Below are 14130 nucleotides of genomic sequence, written 5' to 3' on the forward strand. Positions count from 1 at the left end.
ATGATGCCCCAGAAGAAAAAGAGGAGAAAGAAAGACATCGACTTTCTCGCCGTGTACGAGGAGGAGCTGCTGAACTACGCCTCAGAGGATGACGAGGATGAGCGGCAGCATGAGTACTACAAGGCCAGAGGTGCGCGGGGTGGGCCGGGCGGGGCACACGGCCCTTCCCCGTGCGTGGAGGAGGGATGGCAGGTTCCGATGCAGCCTCGTGCCCGGGGACTGTCCTCCATCACCTGGGAGTAACGGGCAGGTGTTCCCCTGGGGTCCCCGCTGTACAGTCAAGACCAGCTGCCCTTAGACGCAGACCTTAGTGGCACAGAATAGACTAGAACGGCAGTGCCCACTCTCTCCAGTCCTATACATCCCAAGAGCCAAGTTCCAGCCTGATCTCCACTCTGCAGCCTGATGGCCCCGAGCTCCCTGCTCTGCTCGGGCTGTGGAGGGGTGTGGGGCGTGGGGAGGGGCGTGGGGAGGAGGCCTGACCCCTCACCACCTGCCCAGTGGGAGTGGGGTCTGCTGCCACCCTGGTGATGGAGAAGGGGTCTGGGGCCCACGTGGGGAGGGCACTCACTGTTCTGCACCCCAGGGCTTGTCCTAGGCTCATCCTCCCCTGGGGTGTACGGGGGATGCTTCAAAGGGCCCCCCCTTCTTAGCAGGTAACCAGAGAGGGCTGGGCTGGGGATCCAAGAGTTCGTTTTGGCCAGCAGAGGGTTTTTGTTGGTTTGGTTTGGTTGTGTTTTGGTTTTTTTGCCTTTACAATGTTTTGAAAGATTTTGACTGTGAGTGCCTGGAGGCTGTGGATGGCTGGTTTGTCACAGTCTCCACCGCTCCCTATCAGTCAGATGAGATCTCATTGGTGCTGCCTGCCTGGTCCCTGAAGGCATTACATTCTCAGGGCTTACTCTGACGTGGCTCGCTAGTCCCTGGAAGCTCCAGATTCATTCAGTCATTCACTCATTCATTCATCCACCCATCCATTCATTCACTCATTCATCCATTCACTCATTCATTTCTGTCCATCCATCCATCCATTCATCCATCCATCCATCCATCCATCTATTCATTCATTCACCCATTCATCCATTCATTCATTCACTCATTCACACATTCATTCATCCATTCATTCAGTCACCGGGTATCTATTGAAAACCTGCCCTGTGTCTGCCCATGAGCTTGTTCTCCCTCTTCTTATCTTAACTTTGAAAGCCCGGCTCAGGGCCCCCTCTTCCACGGAGCCTTCCTTAATTCCAGTTCAACATGAGTTCCTTGCCTATATCCACTTCTTCATTGTTCCATTGCTTCACACAAGCCTGGTGTGTTGGGCTTGTAGCTTCTCAGCCACCCTGCCCCCCATGAAGGTGGAGCCCTGCTTTATTTGTCCTCTCTCCTCACCCAGCTCCCAGCACAGACCCAGGCTCAGAGAAGGTGGTCACCACACGGAGGCAGTGGTTCAGCGGGGGTCCCTTTCCTGGCAGTGTCCTGGGTGCCTCTCGGAGTGGAGGCGGGGGCTGGCACAAGGCAGGCCTGGGACAAGTGAGGCATTGCTGCCTTCCCCCAGTGCAGGCACCCCAAACTCAGACCAGTTAGTGGGGAGAGGTCTGTGGCTGAATGTGCGTGCAGCACCCTCGACAAGTACTCTCAGCTTCCGGGGTGGTCTCCCTAGCACACGTGGTCGCCGGGGAGTGCATTCTCAACCTCCTGGTAGCCACTACCCTGTCCACTTCTGTTCAGGGGCTCTGCGTGCCCCAGTGTGACTATCTCGTCCCTCACATGTTTGCTCTTCTTTTTACCCTTTGTCAAGCCTTTCTACTTCCATGCTCCCATTTGATCTTGAAGATTTCTGAGAACAGTCAAGGCAGGTGTGATTAGTCCCATTTCACAGGTTAAGGACTGAGGCCCTGGAACTTAAGTGACTTGAGCAAAGTCACAAGTGGGAGAGAGAACAAGAATTTCAAATACCCTCTCCCAAGGCAAGTCCCCACTTCACCTCTCAGTGCTGCCACCTAGAATGACCCTCGGAGTGCTAGGTACATGGAGAAGCTCTCCACTTGTCTTAACCAATGTAACCTTCACAACCACCCAAGGTGTAGGTCGCATTCTTGTCTTCTTTCTCAGATGAGGAAACTGAGGCATGGTGAAGCTAAGTAACTTGCCCAAGATCACAAAACTAGTAAGTAGCAGACTCAGAATTTGAATCTAGCTGGTCTGGTTGGTGCTTGCTCTCGACTGTGGTGAAAACACTTGGAGAAGAGCAAATCGAGGTGGGTGCCACGCTGACATTTCTCAGAGATGTGGGCCCACAGGCTCTCCAGACAGGGCAGGACACTGGCAGTAAATGTGGGTGATGCGGTAGTCACACACCAACCCCGCGGTGTCACTACCACTCTCTAGAACAACATGTTTCCTGCTCCCCTTGAGCTCTGGGTTCTTGCTTATCGGGGTGAGTATGATGGGAAAGAAGAAGAAGGAGGAAAAGGAGAAAGCTTAGGTTTCCCTCTCTGTTCTTCAGGCCACCTCCAGGCTACACTGGAGTTCACCAACGGCCGGAGGGAGCAGAGTGGCTCCCTCAGTGCCCTGAGGGAAGGCTGAGCCCAGTGTATTGGTCTCTTTCCTGGCTAAGACGGGGCCCTGAGGGGAAGAGAGTGACTCATATCAGAACATGAGATACAAGGGACCTCAGAGGCCATCCTGCACAAGCTTCCAGCCCTGGGACACTCTCCTCTTGTGCATCCCAGACAGGGGTTGCCTAGCATCTGTAGGGGTACAGTATCCCAAGGAAGCCTCCCTGAGAATATTGTTAATGGGGATAATGGCAGGCATGATGATGATGCTATTGATGTTGGCGATGGAGAGGATGATGACGCTGATAGTGATGATGGTGATGATGTTGACAATGACCATGAAGGTGATGATGATGATGAGCATGAAGGTGATGATGTGATGGTGATGATGACCATGAAGGTGATGATGAGACGGTGATGATGCTGGCAGTCTACCACTTAAGGAATATATATCTTTCATCTGACTGTGGAAGAGTGTCTGTAAGATAAGTTCCCAGAAATAGAAATGCTTGAGTCAGTGAGAATGAGCACTGAAAATTTTGTTTTATCTGATTTAATCCTTCTCATAATCCTTCAAGGAAGAAATTATTCCTGCTTCAGAGATGAGGAAATTGAGGCTCTGTAGGAAATTTGGTTGAAATCACATAAGCAGTAATGATAGAATTGGGATTCAAATATTGGTCAATTTAGCTCCGTAATCTACATTCATTTCATTGATTGATTCATTCATTCATTTTCTCATTCATTCCCCCAGGTAATTATTTATTGTGCCCTTCCTGCTTGCCAGGTTCTGTGCTAGGAGCAACACTATGGTGCCATCAATAATTCTTTGTGCTGATCAGTGCACCTTGGGGTCCTCCCCTCTGGAGCCAAACAGAATCTTATGTTTTCCAACGGGATATTTGTCTTCCACAAGATAGTTCTTCAGCTATCTGAACTGAGTTTTTAATTAAAAATTTTAAATTAAGGAGTAATATATATACAGTACAAAACTTTCATAAAGGTACCACGTGATGACTTTTCATGTATGTGCATGCTTGTGGAATTACCATTCAGATCAGGACACGGAACTTTTCCAACCTTCAGAAAGTTCCTTCACTCTCCTTCCCAAAGGTAACAGCTCTCCCAGTTCTATCAGTATAGATTAGATTTTTCCATTCTTGAACTTCAGATAAACAAAACCATACAGTAGACACGTATTTGTGTCTAGCTCCTCTTTCACTCAACATTCTGAGAGATTTACCCATGTTGTGACTTGCTATATAGTTTGTTCTTTTTTGTGTACTATTGTATTTTATAAATACATCATTTATTTAACCATTCTATTGCTGGTGGGCATTTGGGTTATTTCTGGTTTTTAGCTATTATGCATAAAGCTGCTACGAATCTTGTACATTTCTTTTGATGGACACGTGCACTCATTTCTTTTGGATTTATAATTAGAAGTAGAATTGCTGAGTCATAGAGTGGGCATATGTTTAGCTACTGGTGCTTGAACCAATTTACACTCCCACCAGCAATGTGTGAGAGTGCCAGTGGCTCCACATTTTTGTCAACACTTAGTATTGTCGGTCTTTTTAATTTTAGTCATCCTGGTGGGTATATGGTAGTATCTCATTGTAATTTCAATTTGCATTTCCCTGATGAATAATAATGCTGAGCACTCTTCCATATGCTTATTGGCCACTTGGATATCTTCTCCTAGGACATGCCTGTTTAAGTCTTTTGCCCATTTTCCAATTTTATTGAAATCGTTTTATTGAAATATAATTACCTCATAATAAAATGCACCTATTTTAAATGCGCAGTTTGACAGGCATTGGAATATGTATACATCTGTATAACCATTAGCACAATCTATATATAAAGCATTTAAATTATCCCCCAAAGTTCCCTGTGCCTCTCCTTAGTCAGTTCCCTCTGCTTCCAACTCCAGGGCAACCATGTTCTGCTTTCTGTTCAAATAGATTAGTCTTTTCTAAAGGTTCATGTAAATAACATTACAGTGCATAGAGTTTGTGTCTGACTTCTTTTGCTCAGCATAACCTGCTTGAGATTCATCTACATCACATATGAGGGTAGTTCATTCCTTTTTGTTGCTGAGTAGTATTCCATCGTATGGATATACCACAACTTCTTTATCCATTCATCTGTGCTTGGATTTTTAGGTTGTTTTCAGTTTAGAGTTATTGTGAATAAAGTTGCTATGAACATTTGTATGTAGGTCTTTGTATAGACATGTTTTTATTCCCCTTGGGTGAATACCTAAAAATGGAATGTCTGGATCTTATGGTAAGTGTGTGTTTATCTTTAAACAATTTGCTGTCCATTAAAAAAAATAGTGTGGTATCTGTTTTCCTTATTGATTTGTGTGAATTCTTTACATCTTCTGAGCATGAGTCCTTTGTTAGATATATGCATTCCAAATATCTTCTAGTTTGTGACTTGCCTTTTCATTCAGATAATGGGCTTCATTTCAGTAAGTCCAATTTATCAATTTTTTTTATGGCCAGTGTGCTTTTAAGAAGGAGCTGTGTGCACTTTGAGGCAGCTTCCTCATCCCTCTCACACCACAGACTCTCCTTTTCTCCAAACCACACATCTCCAGACCTCTGTGTCCTTTCTCATGTGATGTGGTCCTAGAATTTCCACCATGCTTCTCATTCTTCTGTGGACAGTTTGGAAATGCCCCTGTGTATGTGCAAAGCCATGTGGGCAACACTTTAGGTCTGGAGTTGTCCCAGGGAGGAATCCAGGGCTTGTCTACAGATCAGGCACCCCTGTAGTGTAGACTATGAAGAATTAAGGATTTGCTTATCACAAGAGACAAGGAGTTGTGCAAATGTACTGCTTCCTCTCTTGTCTCACAGTGCCTTGATTGGGATCTTCATCAGAACCAGGGACTTCCAAAGAAAAGGCATTAATAGCAAACAGTAGAAGGTTCTAGGAACCAAAGAGGGGAAATCAGTACCCCTGTCAAGAAAGGAGCCCTGACAAAGCTCTGCATCACTCAGCTCTGGGACGGCTCATCCTGGGCCTGCAATGATAGTGCTCAGAAGGTCAGGGGAGGTGAGGGCTGGCAATGCAACTGCATTCATAGAGAGGAGGGTGAGAGCAGGGGCAGGCTCTGAAGGCCATGTCTAGGAGGCATCTGGGTGTTCTGCTGCAAAGATCACAGACTAGGTGTCCAGAGGCCCTGGGCTGGGCTCCAGTGATGACACTGGGTGGTGTGTGACCTGGGCTTCCTGCCCCCACCCCGGTCCTACAGGTTCCTCACCTGTAAAATGAGCGTGCACCATTAAATAGAAGGTTTAGTCTTACAGCAGAACTTGGTGTGGGTCTGACCCTGGCTCAGAGGCTTGTGGGCTATAGCAGGGGTTTATAGAGACCTTTTGACTGGGTATCCCCTGCGGAGCTGACAGGAGCTCTGGCTTCTCCAAGCCCATGTAGGATCCTGGGTTTTCTGATAAGCCTGTGATCTGTCTTCTTTTCTCCTCCAGTGTATGAGGTGGTCACAGCCACAGGGGATGTTCGTGGTGCAGGGACAGATGCCAATGTCTTCATCACCCTTTTTGGAGAGAATGGGCTCTCTCCCAAGCTCCATCTCACCAGCAAGTGAGTAGCAACTTGGCCTTGGTGGAATCGTGGGCTGCTAGTTGGGATTGATGCAGTTCTGGAACCCAGGGAGAAGACCCGTGTGTCCACAGGCATATTAAGTGGCACGGGGCCTCTGCTAAAGACAGGCCACATGTCACCTGGGTCCTTCCCAATGATCTCCCGTCAACCTTCCTGTTGGCATTCGTGTGAAGTAATGCCTACTTTGGATCTCAGAATTCCCAAGAATCATAATAGCTGTCCCTTGCTGTGGGAGAAGACACTTAGGACCAGGAACCCTGGGTCTGGGTCCAGCTTTACCACATAGTTGCCATGTCACTTTGGCCAAATCTCTTCGCATCCAAGGCCTTGGCTTCCTCATCGAGCATCTGGGAGCGATCATCCCCCCTTTACAAAAACCACAGGGCAGTAGAGAGGAGGAAACAAAATCATGCATTCAGAGGAGCCAGGAGTTTAAAATGCTCTGCGCCTGTGTCTCTCCTAGGGCTCACCATCACACGGCACCTGCCCGCCAGCTAACGCATACTCGAGTCAGGCACATGGACCCCTTGTGTGTGTACTTGTGCATGTGTGTTTGTGTAGATGTGCTCTGTGTGTGTGTTTGTGTGTACGCCTTGTGTCCTCCATGTCATTTGTAATCCATTAACAGCAGGGGCTGCTGCCTCTTCATTTTGATCCTCTCCCCCGACCACACACGAGCGCACACAGATACACCCAGAGCAAAACATGGGGACGCGTTAGCAGAGTCCTACAATTCCAGAGCTGTCTGGGGCTACGGTAGTGTCGTAGGCAGCTGGTTTGCAATCTGTGCCGAACAGAACTGGGGATCGGTTAGCCGATTCTGAGCCCACTGTGCCCCCATCCTTCCTTCCTCCACAGTAGCTTGATTTATGGTTGTCTTGCCCACCGACTTTCTGAGTCAGATTTTATTTGCACCAAGAGTCCTATAGCCAAGAAAAATGTGAAAATCCACTAAATTTATTTCAACTCATTCATGGGGAAACTGAGGCCTAGAGAGGAGGGGAGATGAGCTCTGAGTCATGGAGCTTCTAGATGGTAAAGCTGGTCCTCAAACCCCAGGTGATGTGGACATTTTCCTTGAGCACGGGCCCTGTGGCCCTGAGGGTGTGTGGGAGCTTCCCCTCCAGGCCTCCTGAGCCTCCAGGTTGTGACCTCCTACGGGGGGAGGGGGAGGCGCGGTAGGGGAGGCTGTGGAGCGGTGGGGCCCCCAGGCCAGGACATCCACAAACTCTGTGCTTCGCAGACTGACCCAGCCCTGCCTCCCAGGTTTGCCCTGAGCGTGGGCTGTGGCCTAAATGTGGCCCCATCGAGGCTGGTGTAACGTCCAATTTTGTCCATTTCCGCAGAACAGGGTACCCGCCTTCTTGTACTGCTTACCCTGCAGAGTGACTGGCTTGCGGAAGTCTTTCTCTCCAGTGATGTGGGCACGGTAAAGAGAAGACATGAAATGTCCATCCTCTTTGCCATGTGACCTCCCCCGAGCGCATTACTCTAGGGAGAAGCCACTAGGCTCTGGGAAATCGGCCCCGGGTGGTTCCTGGAGTCCCCAGCCTGCCTCTCTTAAACAAAAAGAACCATTTTCTCCTTTCAAGGTGGTTCCTCACTGTTTTTCCTACTTTCTTACACCTAGTACCCTTGCTCTTCCCCCCCTCACCGTTTTCATTTGTTGAAACAGCCTTTTGGGAAGGCCCCAGAGTCACCCTTCATAAGCCAGTAGGCAGGTTTGTCACTGAGTCCCCCTTCCCAGGAGCATGAATTCCAGGGACGGAAGGGAAGACTGCATCGCGGCAGAGAGAGGGACAGGGTCGGGAGGTCTCCAGGTGTCACACGTCGGCCAACATCTCAACGCCAGCCCCACGGACAGAAATCAGCACCCCCTCCCTGTGACTCGGCAGGTCTCTCCACACCTGTGTCGTGCTCCGGGTTGGGCAGCAAGGGCGGGGGTCTGGCCCGGACCCCGGTCGGCCTGGCCTGGAGGGCTCTGCAGGAGCCCCGGGGGAGCAGGTGGGTTCAGAGGTGGGGCTCATTTTGTAGCCCCCGCTGTCCATCCTGGGAGACTGGAGACGTGATGTGCAGAGGGATGCCAGGTGGAGCGGACCGTGAGGGGAGGTCGGCTTCGTCCCTCCGGCCCCTCTCCCAGTTGCTTGCAAACAGAGCCCCGTAAGTGCTACGCTGTCAGGGCGGCCAGAACGGGACTTTACAGGGAAGGGCAGGTGATCTGGGCCTTGGGTAGTGAAAGAGACTCAGATGAGAGAGGGGCAGGAGGAGGGCACTTTAGACTCCAGGGAGCAGCTTGCAGACGCACGGAGGCGGCACGGAGCCAGGAGGGGAGGACCGGGCTTTAGAAGGCCTTGCTTATAAGCTGATCAGTGGAGGCCTGACTTACAACGTGGCCAAGAAAGATTAATTTGGCCGCTGTGAGACCTGGGGAAGTGTCTGCAGAGAGAATTGCAAAGACACAATGCTCGCCACCCAAAATGCTTTCAGTTGCAAGGTGGAGACCTTGGGCCTGGGAGGGGAGCACCGCTTTCCAAGGAATTCCAGGCTGCTCGAGGAACCCAGGTGCCCAGGGCCGCAGAGGTCACCTTGCTCTGTGATGTTTAGAGGCAGGCATTCCAGCCCACCCTCCGCTCCCACCCCTGCCCTGGGGTCTGGCTCCCAATTTCTCATCTCGCTGTGGGCTGCTGTTCCCTCCTCGAGGCCCTGCCTCACCCCAAAGCCAACTCGTGTGTCAGCTGGCACCCAGCTCCTTTTCCTTGCTTTACACAAACACGCGCACACACACAGAGGCTACGGGGTGTTTTGAGTGTGTAGACTTCCCTGATACTCAGGGCACCAGAGCGAGCTCCCAGCACAGCAAGGCAAACGCCTTGAAATGGAATCTTAGACAGATTCTGACGTCTGAAGATTAAGCCACTGCCTACCCCGGAATTTCTCCCCGGCTGCTTTCTCCACGGCGTGTGGCCGCGCCCCCTGACTCCACCTTCCTCTCCTGCGTCTCCCACGCCCTCTCTTTTCTCTCTCCCCTCTCTGTTCCTGCTCTGTCTTCTGCCTTTTCTCCTGTGCCCCTGGACTTCACCTGCCTCCCACCTGGCCTATCAGAATGTTTATTTCCCAATACAAAATAATTCTGCTGCAGTTGTCTGGTGCCCGATGTTAACATGCTGATTGTTCTGACCCTCGTGGTCCAGTGTCCGACTCGTCGGTACACGCGGGGTCCTCTGTGAGGCAGCAAAGAGAGTGGCACGTTCACTTGGATCCCCTGTCAGCTGACCTCCACCCCAACCCCACACCATTTGAATGTCAACAGCCATGGCTCCCAGAGGAAGGCCCCATGCTCTGGGTGCCCTTCCCCGTTACCCAGGACCACCCCCAGCACTGGGTCACATGTTCAGAATATGGCAAAAGGATGGGATCTCATGCATCTTCTGGAACGCGGTTCTCCTGTTGAGAATTCACCATCTGAGTGTCAGAGAATGCCTGGCATTTTAGCCCGCTAGCTCTGCCAGGCTGGCAGCTAAAATGCCCTGTGCGGCCTTCACAGGCTCTCCTGGGTAGGGGTCCCCGCTGAATGAGCAGGCCCGGGCAGGGAGGGGGCTGCGTACTGCATTAGCCTTCATTTGCTGAGCGGCCAGGAGCCACGGGGCAGCCACATCCCCCCACAAGGAAACGTGAAGAAGTCTGCGTTTCTCATGTTTCCTTTGCCAGGGGACCCTCTGTCCTTTGGTACTTCTCTGTTGCCTCCAGTCAGTTCTCTGAAACCAACCGGTATTGCCTTCTGACTTCCCAGAAGTGGGTATTTCGGAATCTGACCTGTTGGGTGGCAGTTGGGGCTTCTTTGGGATTATCCTGGCCCCTCTGTGCAAGAAGAGAGTCCAGGTAGGTCTGTCTCTGCAGTCCCTCCCTTCCTTCCTCTGGAGAGAGGCCCTGCCAGGGAGATGTTGGGCCCCATTGCGTGAGCTCTGCGGACAATCTCTCCACATCCTGTGATACCCTGGAGCACCCCGCTGGGGTCCGGAGACCCTCTGCCCATCGTGGTAGACCTCTCTCTCCTGGTCTCCCTCCTTCCACCTCGCTTTCTAACATTTGTTGTCCGAGGGACTGTAAAGCACCATGGTCAACTATTAACAAACACAATGGGACGTCCGAATGCACGTGCCACCTGGTCAAGGGCACAGGGCCTTTCTGAAGGTCAAAGGCAGCTGTCGGAGCTTCTCCAGAAGGGGCTGTGGTCAGAGGCTCCCCAGGACACCAGCTGCTTTCCCTCCAAATCGCCCCCCTTTTCCCCTGCTCATCAGCACTGGCTGTTTCCCAAATTCCAGGCCCCGCAGCAGATGAAGCCTGACCATCCTCAAACTTGTCCCCGAGGATTCACGCCAGGCAGCTGCAGGCCATGGGGAGCGGAGGCTGCGGAAACGGGACTGCGCTGTGTTTGTGATTGCAAATCAAGATGCACTCCCTTCGAAAAACTTAAAAGAAATGTATACAGACAAGAATAAATAACCAACATTTCATAATAGTCTTACCATCTAGACACGATGTTTTTGGATAAATCCTTCCACTCCATTGTTTTTAAATGCAGTTGGCATCCTGTTGTGTTGGTCGTTCTGTTCACACATTCTATTTTTAATCTGCTTTTTCTTTTAAGCCTATATCGTAAGCCTGTGTCTGTTCTATTAACTCTTCTTTTATAACAGGAGTTTTTGACGGCTGCATGATATTCTTCCACATAGCTTCCCAGGGCCACTCTTTCCTAGGTCGATGTAGAGATATAGAGACTCTTGTCTCTTCTAAAAATGTATTTCCTTATCTCATGTTGAAACAGAAAATACCTCCTATTCACTTCTTTCCCATTCACACAATCCCGAGGCACAGAATCGATGTTCATGTGTTTTCCACACCACGGCACACCATGTAACAGAACATGGGCTGTGTCAGTATTCACTGTTGGGAGTGAGGTTCTGATAGGTATGTGCAGCAAGCCTGCAAATGGGTCCTTTCACTCGAGCAAAACTCCAGAAATTTCTAGCACTTTCTCCTCCTCACCCTCTGTGCCCCGACCTCAACTTGTCCCCTGAAAAGGCTGCCTCCGTGTCTGCTTGTCACCTGACTTCACGAGCTCTGCCTGCTTTAGGAAGGCCCGAGGCCTCATGCCTCACGATGTGCCCACCTTCAGGAGACTTCTCAGGACAGACTGTTTGCTAAAGTGGGCCTGTTTGCGGGACCACAGCTTCCGCGTCCGTAGAACCTTACAAGCCTTCTGTGGCTGAGAGAGTGGGAGCCTTGTTGCCTTAGAGAGAACGTTCTTCACTTCCCTCTTTATTTGGAAACACAGTAATGGCCAATAAATAGGCATGTGTGTTCCACGCTTTTCTTTTCCCCGGGGGCTGTGTGCTGGTGGTGGGAGCCCCGGCTGGGGGCCCGGGGGCATGTCCGCAGCTCTCCGGCCTGTGAGGGCTTCACTGTGGGGGCAGGAAGAGCCGTGAGCAGGCCCCACTGGCAGGGCCCCAGCCCACACAGAGGACGCAGCCGATGTCCGCAGGAGATTCTGGCTTCGGCTCCCGGAGGACTCCGTGGTGAGGCTGCTCCAGCCCTCCTGTGTCTAAGCTGATGGAACCTAGGATGCTCCTGAGTTTGGACTCACCTGGGCAGCTCGTTGAGGAACATCTCAGGTGTACTTGCTTCTGTTCACACCGTCTGTGTAATGCCAGATATGTATTCCCTCACCGCCCCACTCCCCTGGTTGCTGGTTTGGGTTGAGTGTTTCCTTCCTTGTTGGAATGGCAGGACCGTGGACCACCACCCAAGGTCTGCATCCACTTGGGGCTGCCATTGCAACTCCCCCCAGCAAGAGCAAGGCAAGTGAGGAAAGGCCTGGGGGCCTGCAGACCCAAGAGCACCATGGCATTCACTGTGCCTGCCTTCCTCCTCCACTGTCCCAACTCAGAGCAACCAGAGCCCATTGGGTCATGACTTTGGAGATCCAGGTTCCGGTCCCAGCTCTGCTACCAGCAAGCAGAGTCCCTGTGTATAAAATGGGGCTGATATTGCACCATACTTGTCTTAGTGACACATGGCAAGCATCACAGGACAACTTGACTGTGAAAGCAAGGAGTGAATACTGACCGACCTCGCCCTCTGTTGGAAAGGAATCTTAGAATGGGAGCGGTGACTCGTAGCACCTCCCGGGACTGGGACGGTGGAGGAAGAAGGGGGATGCCAGCCCTTGGCTCTCCTCCCGGGCTTGTGAGCCAAGTGCAGATCTGTGCTAACTGTGCACACGTTCATTGTAGGAGTGAATCTGCCTTTGAGAAAGCCAACGTCGACGTGTTCCGGGTGAGAACCAACAATGTGGGCCTCATCTACAAAATCAGGTAGGAATCGGGCCCCTGACCAGGGAGGGAGTGAGATGAAGGCCAGTAGATTAGGACCTGATGTCACTACTGACACTTTCTGGGTGTTGATTATTCCCTGGTGTCATTTGAGGGGTGATCGAAGGCTCAAATCTTTCCCCACCCCATACTTGCCCATTAGAGATTCACTTCTTTGGGTTAAGACAGTTTGAGACGCTGTCTCACAAACGTGGGAAATCGGCTCTGAGAGGCCCTAGCACAGTGCTCAGGAGCCAGTCCTGAGTCCGGATCACTGGGGTGCAAACGTCTGCCCCGCCATTTGCTAGCTGTGGGGCTTCAGACAATTCCCCTCCAAGCCCCACTTCCCTCACTTGTAGTAACAAGGTAGTGAGGACTCAGTGAGTTAGTGCTTAGATGGTAGCGGGCACTCAGCAAGGGTTAGAGATGCCAGGTCACATTGCAGGATGCCTCTTGATGCCCTCTGGGGGCGTTGGTGTGAGCATGTGGGGAAGGAGAACTCTATCTGCCTGGTTGCCAAGGAAGAGCCTTCAGTTGCCCTCCCTGTCCCCCCTCCCTCCCTACTACCCATGCCCATTCAAGTTCACGCCCATTTGTCAGGATGTCAAGGTCATCTGTGGTCTGACTGCGCCCAGGCGAGGGCCTGGATGGGGGTCAAGTGCTTCCTCAGTTCAGTCCTGATTTGTCTTCCTCCCACTAGAAAGTATAAGACCATGAACTTTCCTGGGGAAGTAAGGGACACAGGGGGGCCCTGGCACTCGCTGTGTGAGGAACGGGTGTGACAAACAGGGAAGGGGAGGGTCGGGGAGAGGGTGTTGGTGTGGGGAAAGGCAACCATTACTCTGAGGTCCTACTGCGCTGGGCTCTCTGCCAGGCAGAGACATGCATCCTCGTGTACACCATCGGTCCGTCCAGACCGTGCTGTCTTGAGTTTGTGTTTGTCCCACAAACAGCAAAGATAGGGCCTCGCTGCAATGAGCAGGGAGGAGACGCTTGGCGCAAAGTGAGGCCATCCAGAGGTCAAGGTCTGGAGGAGACACTGACCTCAGAGGAAAAACTGGGCCTGCCAAAGCATGAGGGGGACTGTAGGAAGTGGGGGAAATTTGGGAGGCCCGATTTTGAAGAGTGAGGATCTGTGCTGCCGGAGACAATGGCCCCTGGCCATGTGTGGCTACCGAGCACTTGAAATGTGGCTAGTCCAAATTGAGATGCACCGTATGCATATATAAACACACTAGCTTTTTGAAAATTTAGTAAAAGAAAAGAATGTCAAATATCTCATTAGTAAATTTTCACATGGTTAGGTGTTGAAATGATAAATGGATGAAATAGAAGACATTATTAAGATGAACTTCCCCAGTCCTTTTGCTTCTTTTTTAATGTGGCTACTAGAAAATCTAAGCTTACGTACATGGCTCACATATGTGGCTCATGTGATACTTCCACGGGGCCACGTCAGTCTAGATGGCCGGGGGGATCATCTGGGTGGTGGGACTAAGGTGAGTATCTGGAGGGATATGGGGGTCTGGGGGTCTGGGGGTCAGAGAGGGAAGGGAAGCTCA

At 51.3% G+C, this 14130-nt stretch overlaps 1 protein-coding gene across 3 annotated transcripts in view; it reads left to right on the forward strand.

Annotated features, from left to right (window-relative positions):
- LOXHD1 (lipoxygenase homology PLAT domains 1) overlaps nucleotides 1–14130 on the forward strand; it is a 149691-nt gene continuing 135561 nt past the window's right edge. For all 3 annotated transcript variants that reach the window (XM_078060123.1, XM_078060124.1, XM_078060125.1), the window contains exons 1-3: nucleotides 1–130; nucleotides 6062–6176; nucleotides 12491–12571. In XM_078060123.1, the coding sequence (XP_077916249.1) occupies nucleotides 1–130; nucleotides 6062–6176; nucleotides 12491–12571 (326 nt within the window). The remainder of the gene's footprint in view (nucleotides 131–6061; nucleotides 6177–12490; nucleotides 12572–14130) is intronic.

Source organism: Halichoerus grypus, chromosome 13, assembly GCF_964656455.1.
Source record: "Halichoerus grypus chromosome 13, mHalGry1.hap1.1, whole genome shotgun sequence".
NCBI classification, from domain to species: domain Eukaryota; kingdom Metazoa; phylum Chordata; class Mammalia; order Carnivora; family Phocidae; genus Halichoerus; species Halichoerus grypus.